Source organism: Gigantopelta aegis, chromosome 15 (assembly GCF_016097555.1).
Source record: "Gigantopelta aegis isolate Gae_Host chromosome 15, Gae_host_genome, whole genome shotgun sequence".
Taxonomy (NCBI): domain Eukaryota; kingdom Metazoa; phylum Mollusca; class Gastropoda; order Neomphalida; family Peltospiridae; genus Gigantopelta; species Gigantopelta aegis.
This window is the reverse complement of record NC_054713.1, coordinates 17,507,854-17,520,560: the sequence shown is the minus strand read 5'-3', so window position 1 is coordinate 17,520,560 and position 12,707 is coordinate 17,507,854. Positions and strand designations below refer to the sequence as shown.

Genomic DNA, 12,707 nt, shown 5'->3' with positions numbered 1-12,707 from the left:
GGAACCCAGCTCAACAATTAACCAGAGTAACGCAGGTATAACGCACATTGTTTTAATTTGACCATGATCACCTTCAGACTGAGCCATGTGGCTCCACTGCTAAGAAAAACATTGAAAAAGTCAATTGCTTTAAAAACAATACCCTAAAGACATGCAAACTTAGAACTTTTTATTTTTTTTAAATATTATATACATATATACATGTATATACGGTTTCAGCCAGAGGGTCATTTTCCAATTCTTGTTACGATGAAGCAGGACGTATGTTCATGCTCTCTGGAGTTACCCCCCCACCTGGGGGGACTCATAACAACGTATGGAGTGATATTGGAGTACCGCGTCGCGTACACCGGGTCACGGGCAACCGTGACTTTGGTGTACGGTGACCCGGTAAAGAAACCAACTAGGAGGAGAAGGAGGAGGAAGACGGACGCGCCAGGGGCGGACCGGGGGAGGTCAAAACCGGTAGCTCAACTACCGGCGGCGACTTTTCCCGTTGAACCCCCCAAGCCCAAGTCAACACCAGTGAGGCCAGCTGTTCCAGCTTTGCAGGATCCAGTTGACGACTCGCCAGTGGCGGACACGGTCTTTAACCAGGCCCAGATGGAATCGCCACCCACAACTCCGACTACTTCAACCCCCGGGATTCCAGCGATGCCACCCCCACCCAGGAAGAGTGGAGCTGTAGAATCCCAGGCCCGTCTTGTGGTCGTTGGAAAACGAAAGGCGATGGTGTCACCAGGCGACCAACCAGCCAAGCCAAGTGCGCCGACACAACCGCCCCCACCTACTTCATCTCCAGCGAACGACCAGCCCGCCGAACAACCTTGGTCACTGCAGGCCGGCAAGCTACCAACACGCTACTCGAAGCTGGTGAAGACTAACATTGGGGATGTCCGTCAGCTCCTTTGTGGACCGACTCCGGAGTCGTATCAACCACTGCCACGAACCGAAGGAGAGTTCTCGGTGAGTAGGATCACGATAAACGATGGGCTAGGGATCTGCCTTACCGTTCGCCGGAAGGGACTTTTCAACCAAGGGATGCTTCTCGATGAAATGGACAACCCGACCATCCACCGCGTCATCAAGACCGTTGCCGGGGAAGATTACCGTCCAATCACCGAGAGCATCGCCAAGTCCGCAAACCGGTACGCCCTCACCCATCTGGACTCGTCCCTATTCATCGCCTCTCCGTGACGACATCCCCGCTAACAACCTTTCCTAGGACAGGTAACAACCTCTTTTTTTGGGCTAGTTAGACTTTAAATGTTTTGGAAGCAGTTCAAAATTCTTATGTTTATTTTTTTATAAGTAGTCTAACGCATTTTATTTTGGCGCCCGTTCAATTGCTCAAAATCACCTTAAAAACCTTTTGGCTGAGCAGTCTTAACTATTTTGGGTTAAATTTTAGAGTCCGGACATGTTTTGGATGCAGTTACTCTTTGTAGACTTAGGTAAAATACAGGCTTCACCGAGGAATCGAAATTCAGCCAATCAGAGCACGGCTCCCACTCGGTGTACTTCAAGTTTACGAAGTGTCTGCTATTTGGTCCACGCTCGCGTTGACCGTACTAAATGGCTTTATTCCAAATTCCGCCCACCTCAAACTTACCTCCCCCCCCCCCCCCCCTCCTGCTCCGGAGTTAGTCACTGGCAAAGTCAGAGGCTAAATCCGTGGTGGGCGTGCCTGAACCTTCGTGGATAGGGGCACGTAAAATGAGTTGCCAGTTGCCAGTTTGCCAGAGGGTAAAACGGGTATGGTGCCATACCAAAAACATTTTGCAGATTTAAATGTTTTAAGTTAAATTTTTGACAAAATTAATTACTCTTATCATTACTGTATGATTTTCTTAACCCTAACCCTAAATTTAACCCATTTTCTTTCTGGGGGAAGCCTCACATACCCTCTGTTGACTGGCTGCATTCAATTCCATAGTGCCATACCCAAAAATGTCTTTCTGGCAGAAACACTGATATACACATGTATATGTGTATATATATATATATCAGTGATAGAAAGTGATAAGCCCTTATTTCGAACACTGTATATGCACATATATAGATGATGTATTGGAAAAGTTAACGTTTGTTTTGTTTAACAACACCACTAGAGCACATTGATTAGTTAATCATCCGCCAAACATTTGGTAATTCTGACTTGTAGTCATCAGAGGAAACCCGCTATATTTTTTCTTTTAGCAGCAAGGGATCTTTTATATGTATATGCACTTTCCCACAGACAAGTAACACATACATGTGTATCACGGCCGCTGACCAGTTATGTGCTGGGGTGTCATTAAACATTCATTCATTGACCAGTTGTGGTACACAGGTTGGAATGAGAAAACAAGAGTACCAGTGAGATACATGATATGCCAGTCAGGAGTTTGATGTTACAGGTATGATTCAATTATAATTATGTGAAAACTTTGCAATGGGATGGAAAGAAATGTTTTATTTAACGACGCACTCAACACATTTTATTTACGGTTATATGGCGGCAGACATATGGTTAGTGAGAAGTAGGTGACAGTGACCTAGTAATAGTACAGGACACACCGCCATCCTAAGTTGTTCCTACATGTGAGGTTTGATGGTCCTGTATGCATCTGTATGCAAGATATGGTCCGGACAAGGATTTACTGTTATGTGCAGTAGACCGTGAGAAGTAGGTCACAGTGACCTAGTAATAGTACAGGACACACCACCATCCTAAGTTGTTCCTACATGTGAGGTTTGATGGTCCTGTATGCATCTGTATGCAAGATATGGTCCGGACAAGGATTTACTGTTATGTGCAGTAGACCGTGAGAAGTAGGTCACAGTGACCTAGTAATAGTACAGGACACACCGCCATCCTAAGTTATTCCTACATGTGAGGTTTGATGGTCCTGTATGCATCTGTATGCAAGATTGGTCCAGACAAGAAAACGTTAGGACAGACAGACAACGCCATACCATAATACGACTAATTATAGACGGGCATATAAAAACCCAATCAGCTGAATGTATCCACTGAGGTACAGTGCAATCCTTCAATATATTCTTGTTACATTAATGTAAACGTGCATGTGTATACATGTAATTTCATCTATTTAATTCTTCCAGGGAATATTTAGTTTCTATAAAGTTTTGATCAGTAACAATTGATAAAATTGATCAACTGAAAATTTATTATCATCATTTATATTTAATTATTTAGCCAGTGCACCACAACTGGTATGTCAAAGGCTGTGGTATGTATTATCCTGTCTGTGGGATGGTGCATATAAAAGAACCCTTGCTGCTAATTGAAAAGAGTAGCTCATGAAGTGGCGACAGCGGGTTTTCTCTCTCAATATCTGTGTGGTCCTTAACCATATGTCTGACGCCATATAACTGTCAATAAAATGTGTTGAGTGCACCGTTAAATAAAACATTCGTTTCTTTCTTTCTTTTCATTTATATTGAAACATGCATTACAAAAAAAAAATCAAGGATTGAATTAATGGCTCTATAAAAAACAGTATATCGGATAGTAATTATTCATTTCATTTCAATTTATTTTCATGCTTATATCCAAATAAGGTTCAAGCACGCTGTCCTGGGCACACACCTCAGCAATCTGGGCTGTCTGTCCAGGACAGTGGGTTAGTTGTTAGTGAGACAAAAGAGGGTGTAGTGGTCTTACACCTACCCTTTGAGACGTTAAAACTCGCTGTGGGCCGTAGCCGATAACGGTCTGTAAACACATTACCTACTAGCCTTATGTCTGATGGCTTAACCACGACACCACGGAGGCCAGTGATAATAATCAAAATGCTGTATAAGATCAATTATGCAACAGCTTTTCTTGACAGCACTGCTTTAGTGCACAATACATGTATGTATTTTTAAAGCACATTACACAACAAACTTGAAAGTAAATTTAACTCAAAAGGACTTGCGTTCTGTAATGTACAGTATTGTTTAGTAGGAAGCAGGGTGCGATTTTTGGCCGCTATAGTTGCCACTAATTATCTCAACAGGGTTTTATTTCTAAAACTTGACTTGACACCCATCGCACTGACTTCAAGTGGGAATCTTAAAGGGACATTCCTGAGTTTGCTGCATTTAAGATGTTTCCGACAAATAAAATATTTCTACGATTAAACTTACATATTAAATATATTTTCTTTTTTAGAATATCAGTGTCTGTATATTCAATGTGTTTTTGGTTGTCTTAATATTTGTAAGAAGCCCAAACTGAATTTTGTCGTCAAGTAATTTCGTACGTACGAAAAAAACATATTTTAGGAAATAAAATGAATTTTAACCTAGTACAGATATTACAACGATCAGAAACACATTTAATATACAGTCACTAATATTTTATGCAGAAAAAATATATTTGATATGTAATTACAATCGTCAAAAAGTCTCTGTTAGTCGATAACATCTTAAAAATTGCACCAAACTAAGGAATTGTCCCTTTGAAAAAAAAAGAAAAAAAGGTCATACTATACATTGTATATATAGAGGATTCGTCACGAGTATTTTTTAATATGGAAAATACCAACCGAGTCTATGTTTATCTGTATTTGTCGAGGCTCTGCTGAGACAAATACCGATTAACTAGACGAGGTTGATATTTTACATATTAAAAAACACGAGTAGCGAATTCTATTTATCCAATAACACTTCTAAAATAACATTTTAATTAATTTTTTTAGTAACTCACAGTACTAAAGTCGCAGCCATCGGTAATATGATGTCATCACGATTAGCACAAATTAGTTTGACGTCACACATTTTAAACAAATCTTTGAAAATGTTACGCTCATGTACACGGGTCTTGTTGGCTTGTAAGCAAATGACCCATCCACAGCAACACATTACCTAGAGACCTTGCAAATTTGCATACCACTATTATTAGTTAACCGGGTTAATAAAGTAAATTATCACATGGGTTTATGACATGGATATCATGGGTAAGTTATAGGATAAATATATATATGTACCTGTATTCATTCACTTTAATATATATTTTGCCTTATAAAACGTTAATGGAGATGGAAGAAGTGTTTGTTTGTCATGTGTATAAGCGTACAAGATGGGGGTTGCATGGGGGTGTGGGGTGCTGCAGGTGAAGGCAACTGCCTCACTAGTGCTGGAGCAATTTCTCAAATTCTGGCAAAAACTATCTGAGATAAATTCAGGCAAAATATGCTAATTAACCTGAGACCTTTTAACATATATTAATTCCATCATTCTACCCGCAAAATTAGTTGTAATCCACGGGAAAATGTGCAGTGATTCATTTGTAACCCTATAGCTGTTTGGTAGTAATGATTAAATATAAATAAAAGTTATTCAGATTTGGGCATTTTTGTTTAATTCAGGCAAAAACCAGTTTGCCTCACCCACCCCCACCCCCCACTGACAAAAATGGGAGCCCATACATATATGGGTCAAGTATAACTGTATTACGTATGGTTTTCAACGCAGCCTGTCATTGCTACATTTAAATGAGTTTAAAGTACTCGAACTTAAGAATTAAATTTTATTTGTCTCCCACATCAATTTTTAAAAGAATTGCTGTGGGTGAAACGGCCCATTGATGACAATTTTGAGCCTGCCTATGGCAATTGTTTTTTAAGTGACATTTGCAGCAAATATACATGACCGAAAGGTTATTTTGTTGTATGTAGACTGAGACATATTTCAAATGTACAAATATTAAATATTGGCAGATAATGTACACCAGGTGTATACAAGTTACCATTGTGGAGGAGCTTTACAGATGGCACAAAAATGCTGTTGGTGATGCTCTCTACTTAAGACAATTTATAGCTCAATGGCAGCAACTGGCGTCTGTGCCGTTGTTAAGTTTGAGCCCTGTTTTCTGTCTATTCAAATGTAAATTTATACAAACAGGAAAACCAGTAATATTGGTTAAATTACATGACAACTGGGAAAGCAGGCTGTCGGGGGTACAAGCATTATGTAACTTTAGAGCAAAGATGACCTTTAGCGTTAAATGGGGAAGCATGTGTATTAAAAAACAAATCCATATTTTGTGCTATGTAAAGTACTTTTGAAAGGTCCCCTCACTGCATCCGTCAACATGTCAACTCCTGCAAGTAAGAAAATGTCTATGTACATAGCCAAAAACACACTATGAAAAAGTCCACAACAAAAAAAATACCATGGAGAATTAAACACACCATGGCAATCTTCACAGCAATGCCGACTGCGTAGGCATGAATTAATGAATGTTTATCGACATCCCAGCATGAAACATACATAAAGCTATTGGGTGTCAAACCGATTACATAGACAATTCCAATGGTTGCATCATAAATGGATCCTGCTGTTTTATTTGTTCAAATCTGACAAACTGACCTCACTATCAATGTCATCAATTGATCGCTACCTGTACATGCATCATGGTGTAGTCAGGGGAGCGAACCACAGTATTACTTTGTAACATAGGTGGCGTCAACAGACCAACTGAAGTAGTTATAGTGCACATAGCCTAAGTCCTAAGTCAGAGAATAAAGGAATATTCATCTCAATGAAAATTTATAAATGTAATTTGAAATGACATTTGTTGTTTATTTCCTGATGACATAAGTTTGTAAAAAAAATTATTGATAATCTATATCATGACATTGATAACCTGATGTGGATTTCACTTTTTTTTTATTTGACTGGGAAAACAAAATTCTGATCTTTATAACAGTGTTAACACTTAAAGAATATCTTTTTTTTAATGTTTTTCGAAATCACGGAAATAAATTATTTTAGGGTCAGTGCACAAATCCTTTAAAAACATTTCAGCAAAATACTAGTAACTACATGTGGGAACATTTTGTGTTTACAGTTTAATTGAGACATGAATGTAAAATTGTTATAATATAAACATAATTGGAACAATATATAGTACACACATACGTACATGTAGACTAATATCAGGGATGGGTCACATATTACTGGTGGCCATATATTCTGAAATGTCACTATATATATGTGAAAGCAAATAAAAATAACTCTTACTGATATAATTAGTTATAAAAAAAAAAAATTCACTTCACATAATCAGTGTTGGATTTTTACTAAGTGACTTGCCATCATGCTCACCAGGGTTCGAATTTCACCACGACACCGACGGCAATTGCCGCAGGTGCCCTCCTTGCTTGCTTTTATGCCCCTAAAATCTTACAGTGTCGACGGCAAAGAAATGCTTTGCTGCCTCACCTGGTTTGTCACTAGTGTGACCTTCAGATTTTTTTTTTAAACCCAGCATTTTATTATTTAGAAATGACACAAAATGTAACATGAAAAATCACATCTAGCGAAGTCGGGTTGCTTGTTGACACAAAAAGTGACAGGTCAGTTATATACCTGGATGTAAAATAAAATGTGCTAAAATGCCCATATAATAATAACATTATTTACAGTCTTCCCACCGGGGGTGCAGGAAGGATAAAGTAGTGTCATGCCTGCATAAAATGCCCATATAATAATAACATTATTTACAGTCTTCCCACCGGGGGTGCAGGAAGGATAAAGCAGTGTCGTGCAGGAAGGATAAAGTAGTGTCGTGCAGGAAGGATAAAGTAGTGTCGTGCAGGAAGGATAAAGCAGTGTCGTGCAGGAAGGATAAAGCAGTGTCGTGCAGGAAGGATAAAGCAGTGTCGTGCAGGAAGGATAAAGCAGTGTCGTGCAGGAAGGATAAAGCAGTGTCGTGCAGGAAGGATAAAGCAGTGTCGTGCAGGAAGGATAAAGTAGTGTCGTGCAGGAAGGATAAAGTAGTGTCGTGCAGGAAGGATAAAGTAGTGTCGTGCAGGAAGGATAGGATAAAGCAGTGCAGGAAGTGTCGTGCAGGAAGGATAAAGTAGTGTCGTGCAGGAAGGATAAAGCAGTGTCGTGCAGGAAGGATAAAGCAGTGTCGTGCAGGAAGGATAAAGCAGTGTCGTGCAGGAAGGATAAAGCAGTGTCGTGCAGGAAGGATAAAGCAGTGTCGTGCAGGAAGGATAAAGTAGTGTCGTGCAGGAAGGATAAAGTAGTGTCGTGCAGGAAGGATAAAGCAGTGTCGTGCAGGAAGGATAAAGCAGTGTCGTGCAGGAAGGATAAAGCAGTGTCGTGCAGGAAGGATAAAGCAGTGTCGTGCAGGAAGGATAAAGCAGTGTCGTGCAGGAAGGATAAAGTAGTGTCGTGCAGGAAGGATAAAGTAGTGTCGTGCAGGAAGGATAAAGTAGTGTTGTGCCTGCATATTTGAAGCATTCATTTATTTAAGGACTGGGACGAAGCCCAGTGGTGCACGGTCGATTTAGGATCGATCCCTGTCGGTGGCCTCAATGGGCTATTTCTCGTTCCAGCCAGTGCTCCACAACTGGTGTAACAAAGGCCATGGTATGGACTACAAATTCGGCTTCGATTCTAAACATTTTCAGAGAAGAACTTTATCAACAGTGTTAGTGTATAGAATTATGTGTCATATGCTACTAACTGTATATGGATAAAAAAAAAAACCTTACTATTTACTGCAAAGAAACCAATTTGTCAGTGACAGTTTATTCAACTTTGAAGCAAAAAAAACAACAAAAAAAACCTAACAGGTTTTTTTTTAGTTGTTTGTTCCATTGTTTTTCTTTACAATCAGTATTTTTTTAGGTGTCTTACCAGCCCCAAGTTCAGCCAGCAAACGTTTTGCCAACGTTCGCAAACTATTTGATTGGTTTCCAATGTGGCCATTTGGTTTACTGTGAACCACACAAACCAGTCTGGCTGACGTTTCTCCGCTCGGTCTGGCTGAACGCAGCCCATTACTTTTCCAAAATTGCTTATTCATAAACAGCGCATGGGATACTTTTGCCGATGTATTTTGCGCATTGGTTCAATGTTTGTATGGATATTACCGAAGCACCTTTTCACAACCGACAAAAAGATGTATTGGTTAAAAAGAGTAGGTAATTCAAAGTTAGGAACATAATATCAGCGAATTAACATAGAAATGTTTGATGTATTACTAAATTTAGGAACACTTAATTACTGTCTATTGTTATTATGTAAGAAATTAAAAAACATGTTCCTTTCGGTTTTCTTCATTGGCAATTTGGTTCATAGAAATGGGCCAATCACCACTTGGCTCTAGGCCAGACTAGTCTCGATAAACCACTATGTTTCGGAATCGAATGTATGCTATGCTGTTGAAGCCAGTTTAAACTGAAGCTTTATGACCAGACTATTTTTTGTTGTTGTTAATTCGGTAATGTTTTACTCACTGATTATTCAATTTAATAATTTTTTGGAAATATTTCACGCGAATCTAAATAGATTTGGGTGTTTTATGCTCACGCGAATCCTGGCGCGAATCAGATTCGGAGATTCGCACGAATTTTTAGCCCTGTTGCTGCTAATAAAAAAAAGTAGCTCATGACGTGGCGACAGCAGGTTTCGTTTCTATTTCTGTGTGGTCCTTAACCATATGTCTGACGCCATATAACCGTAAATACAATGTGTTGAGTGCTTCATTAAATAAAACATTTCCTTCCTTCATTTATTTGAACCCTCTAGTGCCAAAGTACTCAAAATAAATTCCAAAAATGATCATATCCATTCAACTTACAGGTGTTAGCGTACATTGAACACTTTCATGTTGATTTTTGAATTTTCAACAATTTGTATATATTTTTAATAATGTAGCATATCTGCTACATATTATTAACCTTTTAAAATATATTATTATGGCATATATCTATTTCAAAGAGTCCAAGACCATAATGTGAAATAAATTTTGTCTCAGAAACTTGATAGAAAGTAAGTTGCCTTCACGACCCTCTTTTGAAGGAAACGTTTGCCTTTGTGCCCCTTCAATGTGCCTTGGTATCCAATTTTTTTTATTAAACCGAAGGCAACACTGGCCGTGCCCCTGACAAATTGAAATTCGACCCCTGGTTCACCCAAATAATTACAGTGAAACCTGTCAAAACTTGACCTTGAACAAATCAGAATCCTGTCAAAACTGGCCACGTTTCATGGTCCCAAATTTTCTAAATTCTAAAAGTAAAATGTGACGTAGAGGGGTCGTAAGCTGTTTTTCCACTGAGACGTACTAGTATTCTTTGCACTGGTAGTTCTCACTTTGTCAAATAAAGAAAATAATGTTTTAGCGTTAATGACCGTTATACCGTTGTTACCAAGCCCGTAACAATTCATTTTCATGGATTTGTTTTCTATGACAGAACTAATTAATTTTTAACCACAATTATGTTTCTTTATTGTTAAAAGTTACAAACACTGAAACTATAAGACTGTATTCAAAATACTGACATTTCGTTTTGCTTTGCTGCGACATTGCACCGGAAGTGATAATAGTTTTAATTATTGTGCCACGAACGGTAGTGTACCACGAACGGTAGTGTACATAGGATATATGACTTTTATTTGCCTTGGTTCTGAAATCCAATTTAATTGTTCACAGCTGATTCATTCAAATCGTTATTAAATATGTATATGTTTTAAGACTTGTTTGATTTTTGTTTTAATCTGACTTTAGTTTATGAAATGTTAGCGTTTTTTATGGCTTCGCTAAATTAGCGAATATTTTATGCTCGCCAAAATTTTCTGATTTACAGTAAATATATATTAGGTCCCTGTCGTGATCCGGTTTAGACGGACTTCACTATATTTGGTGACCTGAAAATGAAATCCACTGCCCATGGATAAGGCTTGGTCATCAGGCAGAGTATGACAAATATTTTGAAAAGTCACTAGCCACAGGGCTAGTGGGTTTGTGAAAACCACTAGCCCACCAAGATAAAGCACTAGCCCAAATTCCTGATCAATTATAACTGGATTTTTATATAATTTTTGTAACATTACACATTTACGAGTATAACAGTAAAATAAAACAAACACTTAAATCATGTTGTAACTTTAAGTTTTTTGTTGTGTCGTACGTTTTGTCTTTTGTCAAGTGTGATCCATCGTCATTGTCCCGTTTTTGTTTTTGCCCCCCCCCCCGGGAAAATTAATTGAGCAAACTCTTGGTTGGTATCTAAAAACAATATCAAAATAATTAAATTTAAATGAGGGTACGACAGTGTCGCCAGGAACGGTGATGCCAAATACAGGGCATTATTCCGAATATAACGGCGACATCTAATCCGTTGTTAATTGATGAACAAAAAAGGTATTATCTTGTATCGGCAGCTATGACGTTTTATCCAAACCAATACACGTAATAGGCCAAGCCGAGTCATTGCACATGCGGTTACCATTAAAGTAAATTGTTTTCCTGATTGCCGATAACCACATGTTAGTGAAGTGTTAAATTAGAAAACAATAGGTAAATAAAACAAACACTGAAATTCAAAGCATGGCTGGGGTTTACTTGATTGAGATTAACCTGTCGTCGCGATTGGTGATTTCCAAGTTCTTAGCCTAAAACATGTGCGAGATTAACGACCACGTGACGTGTCTAACCAATCAAAACACGCATGTCATTAGACTTTATTTCCTGTGCCAGAAACTTGAAAGGGAAAGGTAAACAATGCATGCTGTAACTGTGACGATGTAGAGATAGCATGTTACTGCAGTTTGCAGACCTAGCTCAAGTGGATTATTATTATATACTCATTGCGTTGTTGATATTATTCAATGACAAACGTCAAAATCAAATTTATTAAACAAAATTTCAGCCGAGAGAAAAAGAAAGAAAGAAAACAAAAAACCCATGATCAAGCGATGACGAGAGGAGGGGGGAAACCACTAGCCCGCAGGGGCTAGTGGTTTTGCGTTTCTCACTAGCCCGAACTTAAAAACCACTAGCCACGGGCGTCAGGCTAGCGGATTTGTCGAACTGCATCAGGCCACCATACTTTGTTTAGAACCCCTGTCATAATTCATGAAAACTGTGCAGTGTGCCCTGATAACAAACAAAAAAAGCAAAGAAAAAAAAGCTGATTAAATTGTTTATGAGCTGTTGTAAGTAACTGCAAATATTTTCGGCCATTATTAATCTGGCAAATCATTATTTAGGCCTAGCACTGGGGGTGGAAGTTGAAGCAACAACAATACAATCACTTTACACTTCCGACAGGTGTCAGGTAACAACACAACAACAGGTTCAGTAAAAAAAAAAGATCAACGATCAAAGAAAGGACTACCTTCCTGGACTTTTCCTGCTTGTGGCATAGTAGTAGTTACGTCATCACTCCTGGCCTCCGCCATGTCTGTTTGTCAATATCAGGTGTCAATAAATCATGTGTTGAAATGTGGACTTAAAACACAGATTTTTCTCGCAAAGAACTTAGAAAACATCTTAAAATAAAACGGGAAACAAAACACGGAAACCGGAAATGAGACAGGAAGTGACAGTGTATTTTTAAAAGAGAGTACTAACTGAAAAACTGCTTTCCAGGTCAACGCATCTTCACGAAACGAACGGATTCTATATAACAGTTTCTTCTTTTTAATTGTGAAAGTTTAGATATTTGGTAAAAGAAGAAGAAAAATGAACATTATTAAGATCAACATTAAAATAGAACTGTCATTCATTTATGGCTCAGCTGCAAGCTACTGCCAATAAACAGTACTGCTGTTACACCAGATCACTGTATCACTAGGGTTGAGTAAATAATTAACGTGTTTTTTTTGTTAAGTGTGTGCGTATAGCATTTGTAATGGCCATTTTGGATGCTGATTACATGTCAATTGGAATTTTAAAATTCCGATAAAAA

The 12,707-nt window shown here is 38.5% G+C and overlaps 1 protein-coding gene across 3 annotated transcripts in view; it reads right to left on the bottom strand.

Annotated features, from left to right (window-relative positions):
* Positions 1-12,465, bottom strand: part of LOC121390578 (genetic suppressor element 1-like) — a 70,320-nt gene extending 57,855 nt beyond the window's left edge. For all 3 annotated transcript variants that reach the window (XM_041522427.1, XM_041522429.1, XM_041522428.1), the window contains exon 1: positions 12,135-12,465. In XM_041522427.1, the coding sequence (XP_041378361.1) occupies positions 12,135-12,198 (64 nt within the window). In that variant the 5' untranslated portion in view covers positions 12,199-12,465. The remainder of the gene's footprint in view (positions 1-12,134) is intronic.
* Between the last annotated feature and the right edge of the window lie 242 nt (positions 12,466-12,707).